The 24,223-nt window shown below is 43.9% G+C and overlaps 1 protein-coding gene across 9 annotated transcripts in view; it reads left to right on the top strand.

Annotated features, from left to right (window-relative positions):
- Cfap54 (cilia and flagella associated protein 54) overlaps nucleotides 1-24,223 on the top strand; it is a 307,879-nt gene that overhangs the window by 177,162 nt on the left and 106,494 nt on the right. For 8 of the 9 annotated variants that reach the window (NM_001347060.2, XM_011243636.3, XM_011243638.2 and 5 more), the window contains 8 exons: nucleotides 1,855-2,062; nucleotides 4,247-4,311; nucleotides 7,159-7,328; nucleotides 18,609-18,711; nucleotides 19,942-20,089; nucleotides 20,900-21,057; nucleotides 21,203-21,379; nucleotides 21,512-21,638. In NM_001347060.2, coding sequence (NP_001333989.1) covers nucleotides 1,855-2,062; nucleotides 4,247-4,311; nucleotides 7,159-7,328; nucleotides 18,609-18,711; nucleotides 19,942-20,089; nucleotides 20,900-21,057; nucleotides 21,203-21,379; nucleotides 21,512-21,638 — 1,156 coding nt within the window. Of the gene's footprint in view, nucleotides 1-1,854; nucleotides 2,063-4,246; nucleotides 4,312-7,158; nucleotides 7,329-18,608; nucleotides 18,712-19,941; nucleotides 20,090-20,899; nucleotides 21,058-21,202; nucleotides 21,380-21,511; nucleotides 21,639-24,223 lie in introns of those variants that run through there. The other variant, XM_011243641.3, reaches the window with a different exon arrangement.

Genomic DNA, 24,223 nt, shown 5'->3' with positions numbered 1-24,223 from the left:
CTCTTTAATCTGTTGCGTCTGCTGTGTGCCAGGTATTATTTTGATGTCTGTCAATCAAGCATCAGTCAATCAACAGTAGTGAGAGATTTTTCAGCTCTCAGTAGCTGGGAAGACGGGAGGAGCGATTAGGATGTAGAGTAGAAAAATGTGTGAAATGACCAGGTGGATCATGAATGGGCAGGCAACCTGTCCGACAATAGCTGCCAAGGCTTTGGTTGGAGTCCTTAATGATGTTTTTAACAAAATTTCAAACATGCCAATTTGCCAATAAAGACTCTGGAGCCAGATGCTGGGTTGAAAGAGTGCCGACTCAGAGAGGCAGAGAAAGCACCCAGTTGACCTTCCGCCTCAGCTGACATTCTAAAAAGGAAGTTCTCCTCCATGCCATCTCAAAAACCCCTCAATGTCCCTCCTTTCTACTTCCTGTGTGTCTCCCTATCTGTCCTCCTGACTCCCTCTTACTCTATTGTATTCTTTTTCTATGTTCAGTTCCTGCTTCACCTCTTGACCTACAGTTGACTTTATTTAATCCTGTTTACAATATTAACAGAAAGCCCTTGGATTAAAGGTATGTGCTAGGGCTGAGTCACACCACAACCAGAAACAGGTTTTGTCAGTAAGTCACATGATCTTGGATCTTGGGGTTCACAGTGTGACCAGATATCTGTGACACCTTAATGTGGGGCCACTTGCAGCACCAAGCCCTTTTGATCTGCCGTCTTCTGTTGCAGGCCATCAAGTGAACTTTCGAGTCCCAGGTGCAGGGGAAGAGTGTACGAAAGGGGGAGGCGTGGCTAGGAAAGGGTATGATTGACTGTTTTCCTGTTCCTGTCCAGTTTGCATGCATGGTAACTCAGAGCAACCTATGGGTGTGACTGAAGAGCCTCTGCAGTCTTCCCCTTTGCTGATAAGGGTCTGTTCCTTCACTCTGACCCCATGGTTGGTCCCTCATTATGTGGCAGGGCAGGTGTAGGCATAAGTTTTTTGTAACCCACTTTTAATAAGGGTCCAACCTCTCCTCTAGTCCACCACCCAGCAGAGGTAGTGGAAGAGAAAAGTTATTAGGATGTGGGGGAAGTGGGCCTGTTCAGCAATCATTCTTTGGGGGTGAGCTCCATCTTCTTGGGCACCAATTCAGTCCTGTAGCAAACACCAAAATGACTCAGCAGCTGCAGACCATTCCCCTAGGCAGGCAGTCAGCACACATGAACTGGTAGCCACAAGCCAGCCCTTTCAGCAGGCAGACACCAGGTACGAACCAGCAGCTGTAATTCAATCCTGAAGGAACCCTTAGGCTTGCCAACTGGCCTGAGGTGAGGCCACAAAAACAGCAAACTGCTGTAGGAACCTCACGAGCAGTTCTTAGGTAAATTTCTCTCAATGGCAGCGTTACAACAAGTTGAGATCAACAATGCTGTGTAAGGTGAACCAATACATGGGTGTTGTAAGTGAAGAATAGCGAGGCAGAACAAACCAAACCAAAGCTCAGTGCTCATCCCCCACTGTCTGTGGGGTCCTATTTATACTCCTTCATCACAGGTCCTTCCATGTGTTTGCTATATCAGAACATCCTTTCATCTGGGTCTGCTTCAGGAAAACAGTCTTTCACATGTTTGCTTTAGCAAGACATCCTTTCACCTGTGTGCCCCAGTAAAATATCATTTGTCATAACTAACCTTATAAAGAAAGTAGAAGTTTCTATTTCAGGCAGGGTGCAGCATCGAGGAACTGGGAGGGTCCTCACTCTTACAGAACTATCATGTCTAACACTTGGTCAGAAATACAAAACAGGAGTAAACCTAATGTGCAAGCAGATATTTAACTAATTGATCCCCTTTCCCCTCTTAACTGTAGGCACTTGAAGAGCTAATAAACAGAGGCTTGCCCCACATTCTGGTTAACCTCGGCTACCAGCATCTCTTAAACAAATTTAATTTTGCCAAGTCACACTTCTTCATAAGTTTGGCTGCGACAATCAACTGTATTCCCGATCCTTCACCAAAAATAATGTACTACCAATTTATTACTGAGAGGAGCAAACCCACCCCCCAAAACCTGAAAGGTGAGCTTTTACTTTTATTTCTGCTTTATCCAGGTTTCCTCAACCACGAACCACTCCACTCCCAAAAATCCAGATCAATATTCATGGGTGTATATTCTCCCTCTGCGATCCTGTGGCACCTATATGCTTAAGTCACAGTACAAGCATGTGCATATTCATCTATCCATCATGCATATTCATAGAAATACAGTGAATGTGCATAATAGAGCATGTCATTGTTTTATAGAATGCTCACATTTTTTGCATCTTGCATTTCTTATATGAAACAAAATGCATTTTTTTGCCTCTTGAATTTTTTATATGAAAACAAACTCCAAGGCTGGAGAGATGGTCTAGCAGTTAGAAGCGCTTGGTGCTCTTGTAGATGACCCAGGTTTGGTTCCCAGCACCCACACTGGGCAGCTCTCAATCACTTATAATTCAAGCTCGGGGCTTCTGATGCCATCTGGATTCTGCAGGTACTTGAACACACCAAGTGCACATTCAGACACACAAGCGTAATAAAAATAAATAAATCTCTTAAAAGGTTTGACTGAAACCATTCCAGGAAAATTGCTTGGCTTTGACTCACTGTATCCGTTTACTAGTCTGTGCTATAAGCATCCTATGGAAGAGAGAAGCCATCCCCTGTTGAGATTCATACACTGTCTCCAAAGAACCACACTACAGTGATACATAGTCATATGACAGTGTATATTCCTATGGTGGACACTGAAGCGTGGGTCTTGTGAGCTATCAATTATTTGTGTTTTGTAAATATACTAGATTTTACCTTAAACATATATTTTATTTACAATTCCATTTGATGTTTAACTGCAGGTTTTATTTGTATTTTTTTTAATTGATAGTGTGTATGTGTGGGCTTGTGGTATACATGTTATTCATGTTAACATATTTTAAAATCAAGGAGTATGATAACTTTAGCTCTGTATTGCATGGGTGTGTGTACACATGTGTGCATTTGAGTATGAGATCAACGCTGAGTGAAACCTTCTGTTTGGAGATAAGGTATCTCCCTGGGACCTGAATTTGTTGAAATTGTTACGTTGATTTGAGCATTTGCTCAAATATATATTTGCGCATATATACATATACACACATACACACACACACACACACACACACACACACACACACACACACACACACACACAAACACACGCCTTAGGAAGCTTTCCCAGAGACCATAAGACATTTAAAAAACAATTTCCCCGTGGAGTAGTGGAGTAGGAGGATCCCAGGGCTCCTTGCATTCTCATGCCAGAAGTGTATCTCTTTGATCTCAACCCCCCACCCCCACCCCTGGGGGGAAAAGCCTAAATTGAATCCCTTGGCTCAGCTGACCCCTAAGTCCAGAGTCTCATGTTTTAGGATAATAGCCAGGAGGTTGGGATTGGAAGAAAAGAGGAAGATAGTGCCAAGTCCCACAGGATTCTAAAATCATTCTTTCTGTTTGCCCAATTTATAGGTAGATAATGTTTCTGTGGCGATGTACAGTCAGGCGATTTGTCCTTGCCCAGCTGGTTGACTGACACAGGCAAAGACTTTTTTCTAAATCCTGCTTCAGAAGAAGGGCAGACTTTAGGCTGTAGATCAAGAATTGGAGAGAGATATTCAATGACATTGCGTTGACTAGACTTGCTGTTCCAGATGGTCCTCTTTCCTGTTATTACAGCAAGGGCCTCTACATAGCAGTAGAACTAAATTTGCTTGCTTGTTCGAAGTATTAGAAATTTATGAAAAATCAGGGAAGGAACCACAATTTTATATTGGAAATTAATTATCTAAGTAACATCATTCAGCATGCAAAGGATATTTTCAGTTTTCTGATTGGTTGTAACAATCAGCATTAGCTTTCTAAGGTATATTTAGGGAATGTTTGATATACATATGCATTTATAATGTTCATTGTTGACTTTCTGTATTTACATTTATTTATGTGTCCCATGAGGGATGCATTTTTTTTTTTTTGGACAGGGTTTCTCTGTATAGCCTTGGCTGTCCTGGAACTCACTTTGTAGACCAGGCTGGCCTCGAACTCAGAAATCCACCTCCCTCTGCCTCCCAAGTGCTGGGATTAAAGGCGTGCGACACCACGCCCGGCGAGGGATGCATTTTAATAATTGCAAGCATAATCATTGATATTTCTAAAATTTTTCTCTTCTTTACATTTTTATACGAAAGATAATGAAAACTCTCATGGTCAGTTTTTGAGACTGAGAGATGACTACAACCTTAACACCATCAAGGTAAGTCTGAAGCTTTCTTCTTTTTCTTCAAATCATAGTAAATAGTTTATCAAAATGCTCACCACACAGCAGCCATTTTGCATGCTGGTTTAATTCTCACACCACAATGATGTAGGTATTAATCATTTTTTACTACACTGTGCTTCATAAAAGGTTTAGGTAATATATGAAATTTACTAATGCCATTCAAATAACAAAATATAGATTTGGGGATTGAATCTATTTATTTTTTATTTAAAGGGCCCACACTTTTAACCATTACAGTAAATTACCCTATGATAGGCCTTGTTGTGTACACACAAAAATTTAGAGATATATTTCTTTCTTACTATTTTTATTATCTGAGACTATAATATAATCACAGTGTTCCTCCCCTTTCTTCTCTTCCTTCCAAACCCTCTTATATACAATGTCCTCCTTCTTCTCTTTCAACTTCACGGTCTCTCTCTCTCTCTCTCTCTCTCTCTCTCTCTCTCTCTCTCTCTCTCTCTAAATCGTTGTTACATATATCTGTGTACAAATATATAACTCTAAGTGCCTAAATACAACCTGATCAGTCTGTGTTACTTGTATGCCAAGTTTTCTGAGCTAATCTTTGGTACTGGATAGCCAGCTGCTGGGGTGCTCTTCCTTGCGGAAGACCATGTGTCCCAGTCTCAGCATCCCTTGGTTGCCTGTAATTCTTTGTAAAGAGATGACGCCTCGTGAGCTTTCTCCCTAGCAGCATGCCTGATGATGTGATCCTTCTTCAGGTCTCATTTAGGCCGCCATGAGGATGAGATCTCGTGTATGTGACATCTCTGATAGTTTTAGAAGATACAATCTTTTTTTTTCTGTCTGATTTTTTATTAGATATTTTCTTTATATACATTTCAAGTGCTATCCTGAAAGTTCCCTATACCCTCCCTCCACCCTGATCCCCTACCCACCCACTCCAGCTTCTTGGCCCTGGCATTCCCCTTTATTGGGGCATATAAAGTTTGCAATGCCAAGGGGCCTCTCTTTCCAGTGATGGCCGACTAGGCCATCTTCTGCTACATATGCAGCTAGAGATACGAGCTCTGGGGGTACTGGTTAGTTCATAATGTTGTTCCACCTTTTCTGCTCTTCTGGCTCTTAAATTCCTTTTGCCCTTTTTCACGAACTCTGAGAACAGGAGTTGTGTTATAGGCATTCCATTTGGGACGTGGCTCCACAGCTCTGCATTTTGACTGGGTTGTGGTTTCCTACAACGGTCTCTGCCTATCATGGAGGGACATTTCCTTGACAAGGGATGAGAGCTATACTTATCTTTGGGCATGCAGACAAATACTTAGAGTGTAGTTAAGGATTATTAAACTGGATTAGTAGCGTGGCAGTTGTAGGTTCTCCTCCAAGTTCTACGAACTCAGTAGACCTGGGTAGTTTGTTAGATAGGTAGTTTTCAGTGCCACATTTGATTTCCCTCTTGCTGAGCCTATCTTAAGCTCAATTAAAGAGCTGTTGGTTACCACCGAGGTATAGATACCACGACTGTACCCTAGGGTGACCCTATCATGCTGGTTGTTGTGGTTCATAGACAGCTGGGCAGGGCTTCTGGTTCCATCCCTCCTTTGGAAGTTTGCACGTGGTACCTTCTTACAGTACTGTGAGAACCAGTCCTCAGGGAGGAGGCTTCAGATCCACTCCTATGTTGGAAGTGTGTGGTGAGATGTATTGTTTGAAAGACTGTCTTCTTCCATATTAGTCCTGTTTACTCTTGATTTTCTATCAAAAAACTTAATCAACTCCAGATTGCCAATGTGGTAACCAGGATTTAATTTGGAATACAGTCTGTCTCCATTATGGATTCTGTCTGCTAATTTGCCCATTTGTTAACATTTACTTGGAACTTCAAAAAGCATACTCTTGACAGCCATGCTTTTATGATCATTTGTGGACATGCTCAGTGTGTCAAGAAAATTTAATCACAGGAAATTTGAATCTAAAATAACTACACCCAGCATGCACTGGGCCAACCATGCTGCATGCGGTTCTGCGCTAGCATTTGTTCTCCTTCTTTTGGCACTTCTACCCTTCTCTGGTATGTCAGGACAAGTTGAGTGGCCCTTAACAGAATCTTCAGATTCTTGGGGGGATTTTATAATATTTGTGTAGACTTCCCTGCGTGAACATCCTTAATCCAAACATTTAAAGGCTTCAGTATCTGAGCCTTTGGAGCTCTGTGTCAGTGCTTAAATGTTTCAGCTTCAGATTTTCGCATTAGTAACCCCCACCCTGTGCTGTATTTCCCCGCCCCCCTCCGTGTGTTTCTGTTGTCGATGATTCTTGCTGCTTAAAAATGTTCCTCGTGCAGAACATGAAAATGGTGTCTAGTACTTGGGATGTGCCTTACAGAGAAAATAGTTACACTGGGTAAATTTCATTCAGTCATGAATGTAGTTCTTTTGTCTGTGAGTTCAGAGTTAATGAAGCACGGTGTGTGTCTTTGCGTATAAACACGTGTTAAAACAAGGTAAAGTACTGATTTTCTGATAAGCACATGACAAGAGGCTCCCAGGCACATCTGTCTGTACTGTCCCCATGAGGCAATGTTTGAGTGTTGACCAGTCCATGTCAATGGTGACTCCACAGAACTGTGTAGCACCGAGGTGGACAGACAGATCCAACAGTGCTGTTGTCAAGTCTACACCTGATGCCACAATCTCCCTTCCGTGCCCCTTCCCCACTGCCTAGGGACTGACCCCTGAGTCTCCCAACAGCTGTTACTGCTCTGAATGCACGCACAACAACAACAACAAATATTTACCAAGAGTGAGACTTTATCTCAGGGTTTGTGTCAACTCTGCGGTGGTGTTCTTTCTTTAGTCCATTTTACTGATGGAGGCAGAGGAGAAGGTCAACTCCCTGCTGTCGGAGACAGAGCACCAGTGCCACAGGCCCCTCTATCTGTCCTCTGTTTTGGAGCTGGAGATCATGGTGGAGGCTAGGCTACACCTGGCAGCAATCGCCCTGCAGAGATACAGGCCAGCATACAGGTGAGTCCCCTGGAAGAGGAGGAGCACTCCCCGACCCCCTCCTCCATTCCCTCCCTACCTCCCCTTTTCCTCTCCCTCCTGTTCCCCCTCCTTTCTCCTTTCCCCCTGCATCCCCTCACTCCTTCTCCCCCATCCTCTCACATCCCTCCCCTCTCCCTCCTCTCCCTCTCCTTCTCCATACCCACCCTGTCATCCCCTCATTCCCCCATCCTCTCACTCCCTCTTTCCTCTCCATTCCCTCATCCTCCTACACCCCTCCCTCTCAACCTTCACCCCCTTCATGCCCTCAACCCTTTACCCCTTCATCTTTTGGCTCCTCACCCCTCACTTTTCTGGCCCCCTACTCTGAGAGCCCCAATGCTCTGTCATTTGTGAGTGGTGGGAAGGCACTCATTCTCATTTGTTGAGGATTCGATTAACATTTCATGGAAGTTTCAGAAAGTCCTGGGTCCACATTGGAATGCTTGATTTTAATTATTCACAGGGTTTTAAAATTCACCTTACAATTGAACACATTGCTTTTCTCCAAAGAGATTCCTTTATTAAGCACTCTAGGTAGGATTTTAAAATCATATATAAATTTAACAAATTAACTGTGCTTAACTTTTGATTGATTAATTTTCTTATAAGATAGAAACTCAACTTTTTATAGTTTATTTATTTGTTTATTGTACATAAAGCCCTTGGAGGTTTGTTTACTTATTTATTATACATAAAGCCCTTGGAGTTTTTTTCTTTTTCCTTAAGCACTAAATAAAAATATGTAAAAGGGAGCTGGAAAGATGGCTCAGTAGTTACAAGAACTCTTTCAGAACACTCAGATGGGGTGACTCACAACTCCATAACCCAGCTCTGGGGGGCGGGGGATCCAGTGCCCACTTAAGGCATCTTCAGCCACTACTAAACATACACACATGCACCACATATGCACATGTGTGTACTACAAGTAATAAAATAAAAGCAAGACAAAGGAGGTTTACTTCTTTGAAAGTAGCATCATCTGAGACAGTGTTGAGGGCTGGACTGACCGTCTAAGAAGCTGATTGCTTTAATGCACAGAGTTGTATCAAAGCTTTCATTCATCTTGGCCATCGCGTCTTTCCTTAGCTAGCTCACTGTGACACTCTGCTCTAGAGACTGATGGTGTAAAGGCTCTTGTGTGCACACGCACGCAGCCACGTATAAAACAGCACTAGCACAGCAACTCTTCATAATTGCAGAAATACTCTGTCAGCATCACGCAACTGATGATGAACACAGCAGAACCACGAAGTCCTCAGACACATAGTGGTTTGGTTAATGACACATATGCTTGTATCATTCGCTGAAAATGGTTTTGAGCATTGACATTATGCTAGGCATCCTTCTAGCCTCTGAGGATAGGTCACTATATGAGGATAGATTATGTATATACCTTAAACATACTAAGTAAGTTGGTTGCATACTTAGTGCCTTGGAGACTGTCAGGAGTAGAGATGTTGGGGTGGGGTAAAGAGGAAGAGTTATTGTAGTGTGTGTGTGTGTGTGTGTGTGTGTGTGTGTGTATGCATATGTACATGTATATGTAAAGATTGTGTACTTCTGGTTTAATGCAGTTGAGTGGTAGACTGCTGTGTATCAAGCCTGAAGCTCTGAACTTAATTTCCATCATTTAAAGAGATAAATAAATAAATAAATAAATAAATAAATAAATAAAGGTTATGCAGCTGTAACTGAGCATATGGGTCGATTTTTATGCTCACTGCTGACAGCTTCCGGGTCCCACCACTTCCCTTCTACACAGTGCCTGCGTGAGCAGGTGAGAAAGAACAGTTATCTGCCACGGGTGGGATGCTTAGAGCATACACATAAGAAGCCTTGCCCAATGCCACCAAGCAGCAGGAAACATAAGACCATCCAGGTCCTTTCCTTGTTCTCTCGAGACATATTTAAGATTCCAGGAGCCTGCCACAGTCTCTCTATAAGTCCTAGTGACGTTGCTTAGCAGATTCACACTTTGATTGCTTATATGTGTGTTGTATATGGGTTTTATTCTCGACACAGAATGATGGGCACTTTTCCAGCTTCTAAGCAGTCATGAAAACCCATCGGCTCCCTGTGGAGCAGAGTCTCTTAAGGCGTGGTCTGAAGATGATTGACAGTGTCTGATACCTTTGGGGGGGGCTCGAAGGTCTGAATTTCTATGTTAGAGGTATTTCTATGTTAGATGTGAGACATGATCACCAGATTCACTGTAGCATGCATCGATGCTGCCAAAGCAACTCTAAAACTCCTGACCCCTCAGCACGAATCGAGGAAGTGGGAACAAACTATGACATTATAGTTTTCTATATTGTACATGTTCAATTAAAGACAAACACAAAAACCAGCTGGGATCTGGAAAGAGGGTAAGAGCACTTTCGGCAGAGAGAGAGAGAGAGAGAGAGAGAGAGGGACAGAGAGAGAGAGAGAGAGAGAGGAGAGAGAGAATTAGTTAAAGCCAGCTGCCCTTACTAAAGCCCTTGATGAAGGAGCAGAAGGTGTGGCATTTGGAATCATTACCCTCCAGTGTAGACTTTCCCAAGCTGGTGGGATCTCCAGTGGATCATTTGTCTGGACGTTTCTGTAGCGCCCAGTGCTGATGGCTGTCTTGAGGAGGAACACATGGGTGATGGAACTGAGAGTTGAACAAGATGCTCTTTTTGTAGAAGACCATCTTTATTTGAGAAACAACTGACAGACTGTCTGTGCGAGTTTGGAAATGTGGCAGACATTTTCTCGGGAAAGCGAGCATGCTGTTTCCAGGAACAGATCTGTCAGGATCTGCTGCTGGTGACAAAACACAAGCTTTCAAAGGAACATCTGAATTTAAGGGAATCTGGATTGGTCACATGAACCTGAGAATTTGGTGACATGCGTGATTATATTCACCAAGATATTTTTAAATTATATGATTAAGTATTTCAATAATTTATGTACTTATGTGTAACTCATTTCCAGATGACAGGTGCTACGTGTTTCAAAATCTTTGTAAACAGAGCAGATAGATAGGTTTTAACGTAGAAAACCTTTGCCAGCGTGTGGTGCAAGGTTCTATAGGGTTATAAACATTTGAGAAACTATCAAAGAAAAATGGTTGTAGTTATGTAAAGAGGCCAGTTGGGGGCCTGGGGCAGTGGCTCAGCTGGTCCAGTGCTTGATGCACCAGCATGAGGACCTGAGCTAGGTCTCCAGGACCTAAGTGGAAAAGCCTGTGAGATGTACATGTAACACCTGTGATACGAGAGGGAGGGAGCAGAGACAGGAGGATTCCGCAGAACTTGCTGCTCAGCCAGCCTTGGCAATCAATGAGGCCCACATTCAGTGAGAGCACTTGTTTTAATAAGGTTAAAAAAGCAATAGTGGAAGACCCGTGACATTGACCTTTGGCCTCTACATGCATGTGGGCACATGTGCATGCACACATAAATACTCAACAAACATACACACACATGCACTCGCGTGCGCGCGCACACACACACACACACAAAATAAAAGAAGAAGAAGAAAAAATTCTTATAAGAGGCTTAATATTATTCCTGTGGGACTGTGAAAGATTCCTGGTTGAGCTAAGGCTTGAAACGCTGGAGACTTTGAAGGGACAGTAGGCATTTCGCCTGTTCCTGGGCAGCAGGCCCCTGTCATGAGCCACAGCTCCCCATAGATTTGTGGCCATCAGTCATGTAAGGGCAACACCCCAAGCCCCTCCACTTGTAGAGGATGTGACCTGTAGTCACATAGGCTCAAGACAGATCTCCATTTCAGTGAGGTACCTAAAGACCTGGAGGTTTAGCCAATAAGCTTTCCTTCCCAGACATTCCTCCCTGCAAAAGGTATTTAACTTCAGGCCTACCTTGAGAAGTGGGGTAAGCTTTTATTCATCCACTTTCCTCCATGACAATAAATGCCTTAAAACCATGGACTGCCTTTTTCTTTTCCTTTGGGATCCGCAGTGGGGAGCCATGGAGAAGGCCTTCGCCTACAGAGCTGCCATCTGATCTCCAGTAGATCCAGCCTATGGGAGGTGGGGGAGTGGGGGGGTCACTCCATTCTCAGCTCTTGACGTCCCCCCTCCACCCCCCCACCCCTGCCCCAGCCAGCTCCCTGTCAGACTGTGTTTCCCCACCTCCAGAGTGGTGTCCCTGGGCTATACTACAGCCTCTGGGCAACAGCTTGCCGATAAGTAAGGTCAAAACTTCCCGTGTCCTGCCTCCTGGAGTAGCAGAGCCCTGTGGCAGAGCAGATGCAGGACCCCACAATCCTATAAGCCTACATACTCCTTTACTTTAATTAAATAAAATAGGACAGCGAAGTGACGTTCATGCAGCAATGGAAGTGGGTTTTCCTTTACTAGGACAGACAGACAGTAAAGGAAGCCATGGCAGTCTCTGCACTCACATTTTAGACTTATTTTTTGTACAAAACATACTATTTCTGTTAATATGTAATGACATACTTTTATCTTAATAAGTTCAACAATCAATAACTCAATTCCATTAGATGTCGATGGTACTCTTTAAAGGTCCCAATAATTTTATAGATATTAATAGTTTGTAGGGGTGAACAGTGGTGTTGAGATCAAACTTGAGCTATGGTAGTTTATAGTGATAATACTTTTATAGCCACTTTTAGGCTGTACTTTATTGAGAGTTATTGAAAATTTATTAATTACAGGCTCATGCTCAGACATTACTCCTAATCATAACTTATTTATCCTGTCAAACTTTGAAGGGCAAAGAAACTTTTAATATATGATTTGCTGTAGTGCCCTTTTCCTCAAACTGTATCTGAGGGCATCAGCAACCCTAGAACATACATACACACACACACACACACACACACACACACACACACACACACACACACACATACTCTTTTGGTCATTACCTTCCTCCTTTATTTATCTTTACATATTCTTTATTCTTTTGGTGTAGCAGATGAGAGAGGTGAGTGGCCCCCACTCTCCCTTTTATTGAGAAAGTAATGAGAATGAAAAATTGTAAGATGTCCAGGAAAGAGCTGTCATAGTAGAGCTTTAACCTGAAGACTCGGCAGATGTGTGGTAGACACATGCCAACTCTGTGCCAGTGTATCGGAACACTCCTGTCTCAAACGCGCGAATGTGGCCCCTGCAGAAATGTTGGTGCTGTTGCCTCTTTGGAGCAGAGTCTTCGTTTTGAGAAAGGTTACTGTCAAGATGAGTGAGTTTCTCTTTCGTGAACTTGACCCCCGCCCCATGAGCTTCTGTTGGGGCACTGCTGAGAGTGTTGAACAATCCCTCTTCCAAATGATGCCTGACATTTCCTGATACTTCTAATAAAATTATGTGTCAAAGAAATTGAAAGGCGCTTTCCCTGGGGTGACGGATAGAGTGAGCCGCATGGATTTCACGAGAATAAACTGACCATTTTTTTGTCATGAATGTTAATAAGAAATAAATGGGATCAAAGCTTTCCACAGTGTGATTCTCCTTCTGGATTCTTCTTTCAGAGCTCCATTCTTTTTATGTTGTTCAAGCAGATAGTCGTTCCCATTTTTCTTTGTACTTAATTCACGGTCTGAAAGTGAAAATATTCAAGCCTTTTGATTTTACGACAAAAATAATGCCTCTTGGGATTTAAGACATTAGAATGAGTCACAATTCTGGACTTCTCTGTCTTCCAAAGTGCAGGAACTTGAAGTTGTTCCATTGTTCAGTTGCTGTTGCTTAAATGCCTGTCCCTGGAGTTCATGTCTTAGTAACATAACTCTCAGAGGCATAGGCTAACAATGTCTCTCTGTCGTGGCCCGAGTGATGACTGTCCCTGTAGGCACCTGTGCTTGAACACTTGGTCTCTAGTTGGTTGTGCCCTTTGAGGGAGGTTATGGAACCTTTTGGGGGTAGAGCCTTGCTGGAGGAAGTGTGTCACTGGGGGTGGGCTTTGACGTTTTTATATCCTTGCCCCACTTCCTGTTTGACCTCTTTGCTTTGTACATGCGGATGAAAATGGATCAGCCTCTCTTCCTGCCGCTGAGCTCGTCCTACCTGCTGTCCCGCCTTCTCCTCCGTGATGGACTGTATCCCTGTGCCAAGATAAACCCTGTGAAGGTGTTTTATCACAGCAAGAGGAAAGTCACCAATAGAGTCTCCTTTGAGAGATGGTGTCAAGGTAGAGTCCTAACGCTGGTGTTGGTGGCTTTGTAAGAAACAAGCCTGAGTCAAGCAGGTGGAGGCTTACTCTGCCTTGCCGTGTTATACTGGACTATGTTATAATGCAGCAGGAAGCCCTCACCAGGTGATGATGTCAGCCTCTAGACCAGTGGCTCTCTCCCTTCCTAATGCTGGGATCCTTTAGTAAAATTCTTCATGTTGTGTTATGTCATTGCTACTTCCCAACTGTAATATTGCTACTGCCACGAATGGTAATATAAGCATCTGATAGGCAGGGTATCTGATATGTGACCCCTGCAAAAGGGTAGTTTGACCCACAGGTTGAGAACTGCTGCTCTAGAACAATGAACTAAGGTACACTTCTGTTCTCAGTAGCAGGTTTGTTGTTATGGCAACAGGAAAGAAAAAACCCTAAGCAACTATACAGTTGTAAGTGGGTTAGGACACATTGGTATGTCCCATGTTTTACATGGTTTCTTTGTCACCATTATGCCAAAACTCATGTCACTTCTCTTTATATCAGAACACAGGCCTTGGAATTGGAAGAACCCGTTGAGGGGGCATCACTATCTTCTTCCAGGGTGGTCTAGTTGTGCAGCACCAGCCCGTGGAGCTTTCCAGTAGCAACAGGGTGCCCCAAAGTGTGTAGCCTTGATCAAGGGACTGTAGGGTGAGTGGCCACAACTGAGGCCCAGTTAGGCTCCTTGCTCTCGTCTTCACTTTAAACAAAAAGCAGTAACAGTAATCACAGACAACATTAGGAAGTAGTCAACAAATGTTGCGGATGTTTTAATGGCCCAGCAGACTCTTGGGAGTTTAATATTCAACAATTGCTAAAAGATTGGAAAGCTGCTTAACAATTTAGTAAAAAAAAGAAAAAAAGAAAACAAATCAATTTGGCCTCTACTACTTTTCTTGCCAAAACAATAAACCAAGGATGCTGATAATCTAGTTTGTGTTTGCTAAGGACATCCCATTGTAGTCCAATGTCAGCCCTGGTGGGTGGGGGTTTGGTTTGTATTGTTTACTGCTGTATCCATGGCTCCTAGATTTCTTCCTGGCTCAAAGCAGATACCCAGCATGTATTTCCTAACGAATGAATCCTAATTTAATCATCAAAATCATTCATTTTGATGTGGTTGGAACTGTTATCATCATTCTCATTTTATAAAGAGATTGATAATTGCATTTCCCAAGATCACACAGCTAAAGCATGACACAGGTGGGCCTTGAACTCTTTCCCCCCCTGTGTACAAATTCCTGAAAATTAGGCTATGCAAGAGGAATTTAAAAGCTTTCATTAACAACAGAAGGAAACATAATTAAATAGCTGAAGCTCCCAAAACTTATCAAATTAGAATTGAGTTCAAAGGAAAATGTCAACTGATTTAATCTGTAAAATATTTTAATGTTTGTGTATGTAAGAAGTGCTTGCAGCCAGAGCTGGGGAAGTGGCTGTTGCTTTAGTTGAAAGGCACTGGCCTAGAGGGGGCAATGCCCTGGGGAAACAGCTGTGTTCAGTGGAAGAGCACTGGGCTGGAGTGGGCAAGGCCTAGGTGTGACCGCCAAGCACCAGAAACAAAAAAGCTTGCAGACACAAACTGTACTTATAAATATAATAGGTCACGCCATGTTTCCTTATAGTCACTGGAAAACATGGCTTGAAAGCTACTGGTATGAAAAGATGCAACTCAATCCTACACGCCTATTTTTTTTTCCCAAAAACCGGAAGCTGTAGCCAGTCCACAAACACGGGCAAAATCCTCATCCCCCTGGAAAAGTGAAGTGTAACGCTTTGGTATAGCTGTCCACCAAATGATTCCATCAGAGAGTTCCTGAGAGTTGCTCATGTGTGAGTGTATGTGTGTGTGTGTGTGTGTGTGTGTGTGTGTGTGTTTTGCCTGTGTGCATTTTTGAGCAACACGTGCATGCAGTACCCATGGAGGCCAAAGGGGGCACCAGGACCCCTGGAGCTGCATTTAGCCATTGGAGTCCTGGGTACTGGTACCAGGTCCTTTGCAAGAGCAGCAAGTACTCCCCCCTTATCCACAGGCTTGCCTCTCGATTTCCTGTAGAAAGGATTTGTAAAGACACGAAAAGTACAATAGTCTTAGCAAAGCACTAAAGACTAAGCTTAATAATAACTAGATTTAGGCAAATTTATTTCAAAAGGTACCTGTAGATGAAAATGGACAGTCTGAATACATCCCTAACTCCCAACAGGGACCCGCAGAGGAAGAAGAACTGAGGCTCCTCCCCCAAATAGCTTAACTCAGAAACAGCTCATCGACCAAACTATTGGCCGAGTGTGCCAAGGATGAGTCTGAAGGAATAATGCGGCTGATGAGAGAGAAAAGTTATAAACCTGGGGGTAGGGTGGGGGGGAGTAGTTGGCTTAGCAATGGGTTTACACTCATTACTACTAATAAACTGGGTATAACTGAATGCAAGTGTTGGAAAATCTGAAGGATCATAAAGGCAGCAGTTAGTAATGAGCTAGGGACGTTACATAAGATTCAGCTACTGAGCAGGTATGGAAGAAAAGGCACAATTAAAGTAGAAAATCCTTCACCTTCTACACCTCACTTCGTTGTTCCCCTGTGACAAATAGAGAAGTTATATTTTTACAAATGGATTAATAAAGATGTTTTGAAATCATCTAAAGTCACTGCTATTAAAATCTAAGCCAGAATACACATTTTTCAAATTAGTATGGAGAATCAAAAAATAATTATACTGTACCAGAGACACAAAACAATATAAAAGGGAAAGAGGGGTCAGCAGTTATAAAATTATAGAAGAAACATATTATCCAGCTGGCGAGATGGTCCAGCCAATAAAGATACTTGCTGTACAGGCTTGGCAATTTAAGTGTAATCCCAGAACCCACATAAAGGCAGAAGGAGGGAACTGACTCCCCAAAGCTGGCCTCTAAACTCACATGCATGCCATGGCACATGTGTGCCCCCCCATAGATCATCATCATCATCGAATATATTCTGACACAAATGTATAATCACTGAGATGATATGTATCTTTTAGCATTGCTTATTTTCAAGCAACAGTATCCTAACCTGATGCAACTTAAATAAGACAGGCAATTTTCTGACTGACTTAGCAGAGCAGGGAGGGACAGGAAGAGACCAGGCTGGACACCTTAGGAATGCCCAATCCAGGTCCATGCGCAGATTTGTCTGACTCACTTTGCTTCATTCTGTGCTCATGCCTGGACCCAGGTGATGAGCCAGGACTATGGACCAGCGTGGACGCCCTCACACAGGACCGAGAAGGGAGGCAGCAGGGGAGGAACACAGTGTCCCACGAGGGTGGGAATGTCTGATGGCTTTCTTTGGAGAACTGAAGTCTTGTCACTCAAAGTAACAAATACAAGACGAGAGTATAACCCACAGAGCAAAAAGAGGCCTGCCATTTTTATAAATAAGAATGACCAAAGGGAACGGGAAGACATGCTAGGTAGGATGCAAGAGAAGAACCTTGGGCAGGACCAAGAGGACCTTTGATGTTGATGGCCAGTGCATTCAGTAGTGACATTGACAGTAATGATCGTTAACACCACAGCAGGACCCAATGCTACCAAACTGATTAGAATGAGGAGCTGGTGAGAGTGAGGGAAGGAAAGAGAAAGGGAAAGGGGGATGGGGAAGGAGGGAAGGAGAGGAAGGAGGAGGGAGGAGAAGGGAGAAGATGGAGGGAAGAAGGGAGAGGGAAGGAAAGACAGAAGGATAGAGGGAGGAAAAGGGGAAGGGTGAGGGAGAGCAGGAGGGAGAGGGGAAAGGAAGGAAAGAAGAAGGGAGAGGGAGGGAGGATGGAGAGTGGGAGGAGAAGGGAGAGAGAGGGAGGGAAGGAAAAAGAAATGGGGAAAGGGAGGGGGAGAGAAAGGGGAGGGAGAGGGGGAGGGAAGGAAAGACAAAGGGAAAGAGGGAGGGGAAGGGGGAAAGGGGGTGGAAGGAAAAACAGTAAAAAGGAGGGGGGAAGGGAGAGGGAGGGGATGGAGACAGAGAAAGACAGACAGACAGACAGACAGAGACAGAGACTTTGGTCCGTTTCCTATTCCATACACTGAGTCAATAATAGCACCCATGTTGATCTCACAGCACATGTGTGTGGTGCAGTAAGCGACTTAACTCACAAGAATGACACAGTATGGCATCTGACAGGTGGTGGACGCCAGTCATCTGCTTCCCAAGATGTAAATTATGGGAAGAAGGGGAAACATTCTGGCTCCACGGTCAGTGCTAACACAGCATCTCCCATCTACAAAGCAACATGTTTGCCAAACACCAAAAGGACTCTTAAAATGCAGTCTGGAAATTGAGCCCGTGTGTAGCACACATTCAGCGAACCCATGGACAAAAGCTGGCTTTCACATGAGCATCCCCTAGCATGGGTGAAGCCAGCTAGACCAGAAATCATGGTAACTCCAACCCAAGGAAGGAAGTGTACTAACCAGAGTCCAGGGAAGCCTCTGGTAAAAACCACGCCAGTGACATCTTGAGGAGTTTGCTGTAGACACTGTGAGTGAGGGCAAGAGTAGGAGAGGAGCTAGGAACCTACCTTGGTCCTCCATCCCGAAGGTAGCAATGGCCCCGACAGAGGTGAATGGGGTGGAGAGATGAGGGGCTCTCGGACAGTGGCCACACGTTGTGGGTTAAACTGACAGTCTTGATGGATTGAACAGTGTGCATTGAAGAGTCAGAGAGCCATGGTCATGCCTGAGGACTTGGAATGGAATAAGTTTGGCTGCAGGAGGCAGAAGTGGAAGTTTTGCCTTTGATCTGTTTTTTAAATGATGGAAACATTAGTTATTATTTTTGATCCATCTTTATTGAAAGGGACTTTGTAGTGGTTTATCATCAATCATCATCATGCCTTTGGTCTATACTGGTGGGTTTAGAATTCTATGCTGTGATTAAGTGTCATGGTGAGGAGAGGAGAGGAGAGGACCATAGTGCTCCAATGCTCCTGAGACAGAGAAAGGAGACGCCTGGATAACCTTTGAGGGTGTGGTCATTTTCATAGAAAGTAGAGGGTTGTGAAATGCCATGCAGATTCTGACCCTGCTAACAGCCAAACCCCTCCCTCGGTTTCAGCACTGCCATCCTATACTCTACACTGAAGCTTCTCCAGGATTCGAAGGTGTTCAAAAAGAAAGTGCCCGAAGAGTCATGCAGCCCCACCTCTCCAGAAACTTCTGTACGTACGAGTTTAACATCCTGACAAGACACATCGCACCATACACATTACCATAGTGAAAGGCACGGTAGGCAATTGATCAACTACGCGGATGACACAAAATGGGAAGGTCAAAGTAACAGCAAAATCAGCGTCAAAAGTGGGTGCATTGGCATCTCATTTACACTCTTTATGGAGGAAGGCCCCTTAAGATCTTTTCAAAAGAGTTGTGATCTCATTTGTGGGCGGTTGAGGGTGGATACAGCCATCTCCAAAAGACACGCACAGATGTGTCCCTGCGGTAAGTCTTGATATGCCCCTCCCCCTCCCCCCCAGCAGAAAGATTTCCCAAGATCCACCCTCCTTCCACTCTTGAGTTTATTACCTGGACAGGGCAAGCAGGACACCAAGTCTTTCCTAGCTGGGATTCCTTAAACTTAGCCTTCCTCATACAGGGCTCTAATGTGACAGCTCGTCACAAGCTGTCACTGGACCTAGTAAGGCCACATAACAGCATCAAATCGCTCAGAAGTCTGTATAAAAACATATGTTACACAGAGCCTTGCTTGGGATCTTAGACATTTCTAATGAAATCACCCATCCCATAACTCAGCAAACCAATCATCCAAAGCAGATACCCAGCACTGTGTGTCTCATCTTTCATCTCTTAAAAGGGATGTCTAAGAGGTTTTTGATGACATGGAAACTGCTGATGATATAGTCAAAAAAGCACACCAAATATTCACTGCTATAAAACCGCTTTCATTAGTAGAATTTTTACTTCATCTGTAAGAGTATTTTGTTTGCGTCTGTGAGCACCGTGTGTGCCGTAACCAGCAGGAGGTAGATAATGTCACTCTATTCCATGGAGATGAAGTTAGAGGTGATTGTGAGTTGCCATATAGGTGCTGGGAATGAACCTCAGGTCCCTAGTTAGAACTGCAGGAGCTCTTATTCTCTGAACCATCTTTCTAGTTCCACACAAAGCTGCTTTTGAGTAGAAATATATAGAGAAAAGATGGGCCAAAATGTGATGTAAAGTATTAACAGGGGTCTTTGGAATAGCAGAAGGCTTCACTCATTTCTTTTACATACATCTGTGGTTTACAGAATGCTCAGCAATAACTTCTTAATTTAAAACGTGATACCATGAAATGCCATTGGGTGCTTCTCTTGGCTCACGCTTAGCCTTAGGCTAGAATCCTGACATTGTCCACTGGGAAGATAACCTCATCTTTTCACGTTCTTTAGACCACAGAAAGTAAAGATGACAGTGAGTTTTTAGACCCCATTTCCCTGAACTCCCGGGAATACTTCAATATTCACCTTTGGCTGAGGTGCCGCTTGATGCTGGTAACTTCGTTCATCGCACAGATTCGCGGTATTGGAATCATGAAAGGTACTTTCTTAATTAATGTGTTTCTGTATGGTCCATTTGACGTAAGGGACAGCCAGCGTTTTATAGGGCTGTGTCACTGATAGGGCTCCCAAGTCTCTAGCTTGCTCTCTTTCCAGAATTTAAAGCATAGGTTGTTAAGCAAAAACAGTGATTCCTCACAGCCCTCTGTACCAGACCAAGTGGCATGTATCTTACTGATGAGAGAGATAGAGAGGGAGAGAGGGGGGGAGAGAGAGAGGGGGGAGAGACAGAGAGAGGAGAGAGAGGAGAGAGAGAGGAGAGAGAAGAGAGAGAGGGAGTAAAATACCTTTGCCCAGGTCTCAGGAAGGTGTCTTTGCATAGAGCTCACAAGCCAATAACATAGGGGTCCATTTCTGACCTTCCACTCACCTTCCCATGGCTCTGCGTGTCCCTTCCTCTCTGGAAGATGGAGAAACCTTACTGCTATTGGGATCATTATCAGACAGAAACGGACAGAAGTTATAGTCTTAGATAACAGCCTTGCCTCTGTAAAGAGTAGCTCCCACGGTGACTGATAGCTGGCTAGTTGTGTTCCTACCCATTTCCACGTGCCTGTCCACTTTCCAAATCAAGTCATCTCATGCAATAACATGACTTTTCTACCATTTGGACTAAACTACTTTGACCCAAATGATAACACTCCCCAGCCCCCACCCCAGCAACTCTGTGTTTCATGTAATCTATATTCTTTTCCCTTATAATGTCCCCTTACTCTTTGGTCATTGGGGACATTACACACATGTCCTTTCTTGCTTCTGCATGCATCTTGATTATGCCTGTCCACATTAGAGAGTGAGTTAACAGACTGTCTGAGCCTCATCGATGAAGTATGCACAGAGGCAAAGAGTGCCGACGACACAGAGGTCCTGGCCGAGTTCCTAATGCAAGCTGTGGTCCTGGGCCTTCAGGAGAAGCACTTTAAGGCAGACATCATACAAAAGCTTAAGGTGAGGGGTAGCGTTGGTACTGTGTTTAGGGAAAATCTGTGTTGAATCAATAGGAGGGATTCTCAACTGCAATGAGTGGGTGCCTGGCACCACAGCCATAGCTCCTCAATGAATTGGGAAACACAGAGTCCTTTTCTCTCAATAGGAAATTATCAGTTTGCTGGAAGGGAGCGAATTCCTTTCTCCCAGATCCTGGTTAACCCTGGCAAAAAGCCTCATTCTGATGGATGACTTAACGAAAGCTGAGAAATTCAAAAAAGCATCTTCAAAAGAGAACAAATTAATTTTCTTGAATCAAGCTCACAGAATTCTTATTGCACAGGTGGGAATGTTTCTGATGGCCATAGACTTGGGACTTGTACTTTCCTGCCATTTTCCCCCCTCCCCTCCCTCCTCTCTCCCTTCCTCCCTCTTTTCCTCCCTCTCACTACTGACCACAGTATTTCTTCCCCAGATGTTAACTTTTGGAGAGACCATTGAGTTCCCCCTCTCAGATAGTGACTATGCAAGCCCATTGCAGCCGTTGAAGAATATCTACCTTCCTCATGTCATGCTACTGGCCAAAGTAAAACTGAGGATTGGTAAGAACATTGAAACATCTACCTTCCCAGAGTAACTGGTGGGAATTTTTAATCATTTTTTCAAGTAAGCTATCACAACTTAAAGGGTCAGTATGATAGGAGCCCAAGCTCCACACGCTCAAATAGGCTTCGGTTACTTACCATGTGCTAGGCTTTGTGGTATGTGGGTGAGCTTCGTTTTATGAGCTTAATTACAGCAGTTGTAATATGTGAAACCATTTGCTTTGGACTACTGCGTTTTATCCAGTTGTTCAATCATCTGTAACAAGATTATTTCCACAGTCTACTTTATTGAGAAAACAGAAACACAAGGTATGAGTTCATTACTAAATAATACACCAGTTTTTTTCTCTAAATTACAGCTGTTTTTTTTAATGTTTATGTCAAATTGAGAAAGATTTCAGAGAGGAATATAGAACAGTGTTGTGTCTGCCAGTTATCACAGATGCTGTTATGTACCCGCATCTCTAAAGACAATGCCCATGGAAGAAACATTGTCTTAATGTGTTGATGATAATAGCATGCCTCTCCCCAAAGCTCTGATATCTTGTTTGTGACATTTTAAGCAATAAGTCTATGTCATCTAAATGTGGGGAACTTTCAGACTCTTTGTATTTTTATGAAACAAGGTGTCTTAAAGGCACAGTTTCCATGTTTTACCATGGTGCATGTTAAGTAATGGATTTGGGGCTAAGAACGCTTTGAATGCCAGGTGCCGTGGTTGTTTTAGGCAGTGTAACACAGGTGCTTAGATGTACTGCTCTCTGTAGGCTAGGAATCTAGCTCTCCTGTGCCTTACTCCTGTGTCAGGGGAATAGTCCTCCTCTTCAAAGCCCAGCCTCTTGGCCTTGCTCTGGCTCTCAGGTGGTGTCTGCTTCCCAGGGTCCTGGCTTCAGAGATTCCTTCCTTCCATCATGTATTATCCACTGTCTGGCTATTGAGATCACCTTTTCCTTTTGGTGTTCAGCATGTTAATATGCTTAAATCTTTACTTGTAAAAAAAAAAGCAGACAGACAGACAGACAGACAAAGGAAAACCATCACCTATCCCGAAGCACCTTATATCCTTCTGATACTGTGGTGCTGGGTCCTGCTGCTTCACCAGCAGTGTCTGGGTGCTGCCAGTTCACAGGCTCAAAGAGAAGATGGCAGAGTCTACAGCCAGTGTGTCCCTTTGGGGCATCAGCATGTGGCTGCTCACTGCCCCAAACCAGAAGGGGAAAGCAGGGCCCAGCACCTGGGACAAATGGTGTGGTTCCCTGTCTCCTCTCTGGGTACCTGGGTGCCGCTGGTGTACCACCTGGTGAGGAAGTCAGGAATGGGGCTCCAAGGTTCATGGTTTCCTCTCAGGGCGTCTGAGCATCAGGCAGAGTCCAGGACAAGCAGCATGCAGTCTAACTGGAGCAGCGTGAATACTGGAGGGGTGGGAGAAGCGACCAGGCCTGGAGTCTTAATGTCACAGCTTGTTTAGCTGAAAGCCTTCCCTGTGGCAGGCTTTAAAAGGAAGCATCTCTCTGAGATGATCCTTGTTTATTTTGAGGGTGGATGTGGATGCGTACACTTTATTTGGGGTGAACCAGGGATTGTATACCTTTGGGGGAAAGGGCGTGCAGAAGGGAAGATCATTGGCTGAAGGCTAAGGCTGTCTAGATACTGCATTAGCATGGAGAAGAACTCCAGGTGCTCTGCTAGGTGACTGAGTACCCCTGGTCCTCTCCGTTGGTGGTCTCAGAGCAGGCACTGGGAGCTGGGAGGGGGCAGCTCCACTTCTACTCTCTCAGATCTCTGAGATTCCCAGGGTGTAAGCACACCCCACTTCTTCAGTTATTATACCCATCTGGTAGTATGGTCCCACATGATCTACATGATACATGGACTTCTGGGCTCTTCAAAGATAGATTCCACCCCCTTTGTTTTTCTTCAACTCCCTTTAACTCCTTAATTCTGTCTTTAACTGTCTTTATTCCATCCTTAATTTTATTCTTTAACTCTCTTACTTTATTCTGCATTCAGATGACAGAAATCACTGTTGATTGGCCAAGGCTCAGTACAACACCAAAGTGTTCTTTTCCAATCTTGCCTGCATGGGCCACTCAGTATCTGGCAGTATCTGCATCACTTGTATCTTCTTGGCACTCAGATCCCTCAACTTGTTTTCTCTGGTTTCCTAATCATCACAAAGTCTTCTATTTCTGTGGATCATTTCTTAAATTAATGTTCTCCATTTATTGTGGCATAAAAGGTTTCCTGTGCTATAGTCCTGGGAATATCATGAGGGTTCTTTTTTTTTTTCTTTAAACTATTTCTTCTTTCTCTTAGACATACTGTGTTTATAACTTATGATGTCTGAGAATAGACATCCTACCACTGGGCCAATACTTGCACCTTCTCCTTGCTTGTCTTCTCGTGGGTCCCCATTTCCCAGCCTCGGTTCTGCTCTGTGGTTGTTGGTTGAATCTTCCCCCCCCCCTCGCCCCATTCCTTCCCCAGCAGTCTAGACAATGCTCTCTGAAACCTTGTTTTCCACCAATACCTTTCCTTCACCATGGCAGGCGACTGATGCTCTCTCAGTCCAGCATGAGCAT

This window comes from Mus musculus, chromosome 10, assembly GCF_000001635.26.
Source record: "Mus musculus strain C57BL/6J chromosome 10, GRCm38.p6 C57BL/6J".
Taxonomy (NCBI): domain Eukaryota; kingdom Metazoa; phylum Chordata; class Mammalia; order Rodentia; family Muridae; genus Mus; species Mus musculus.
Note: the sequence above shows the minus strand (reverse complement) of the source record. Positions and strands in the feature narration are given on the sequence as shown.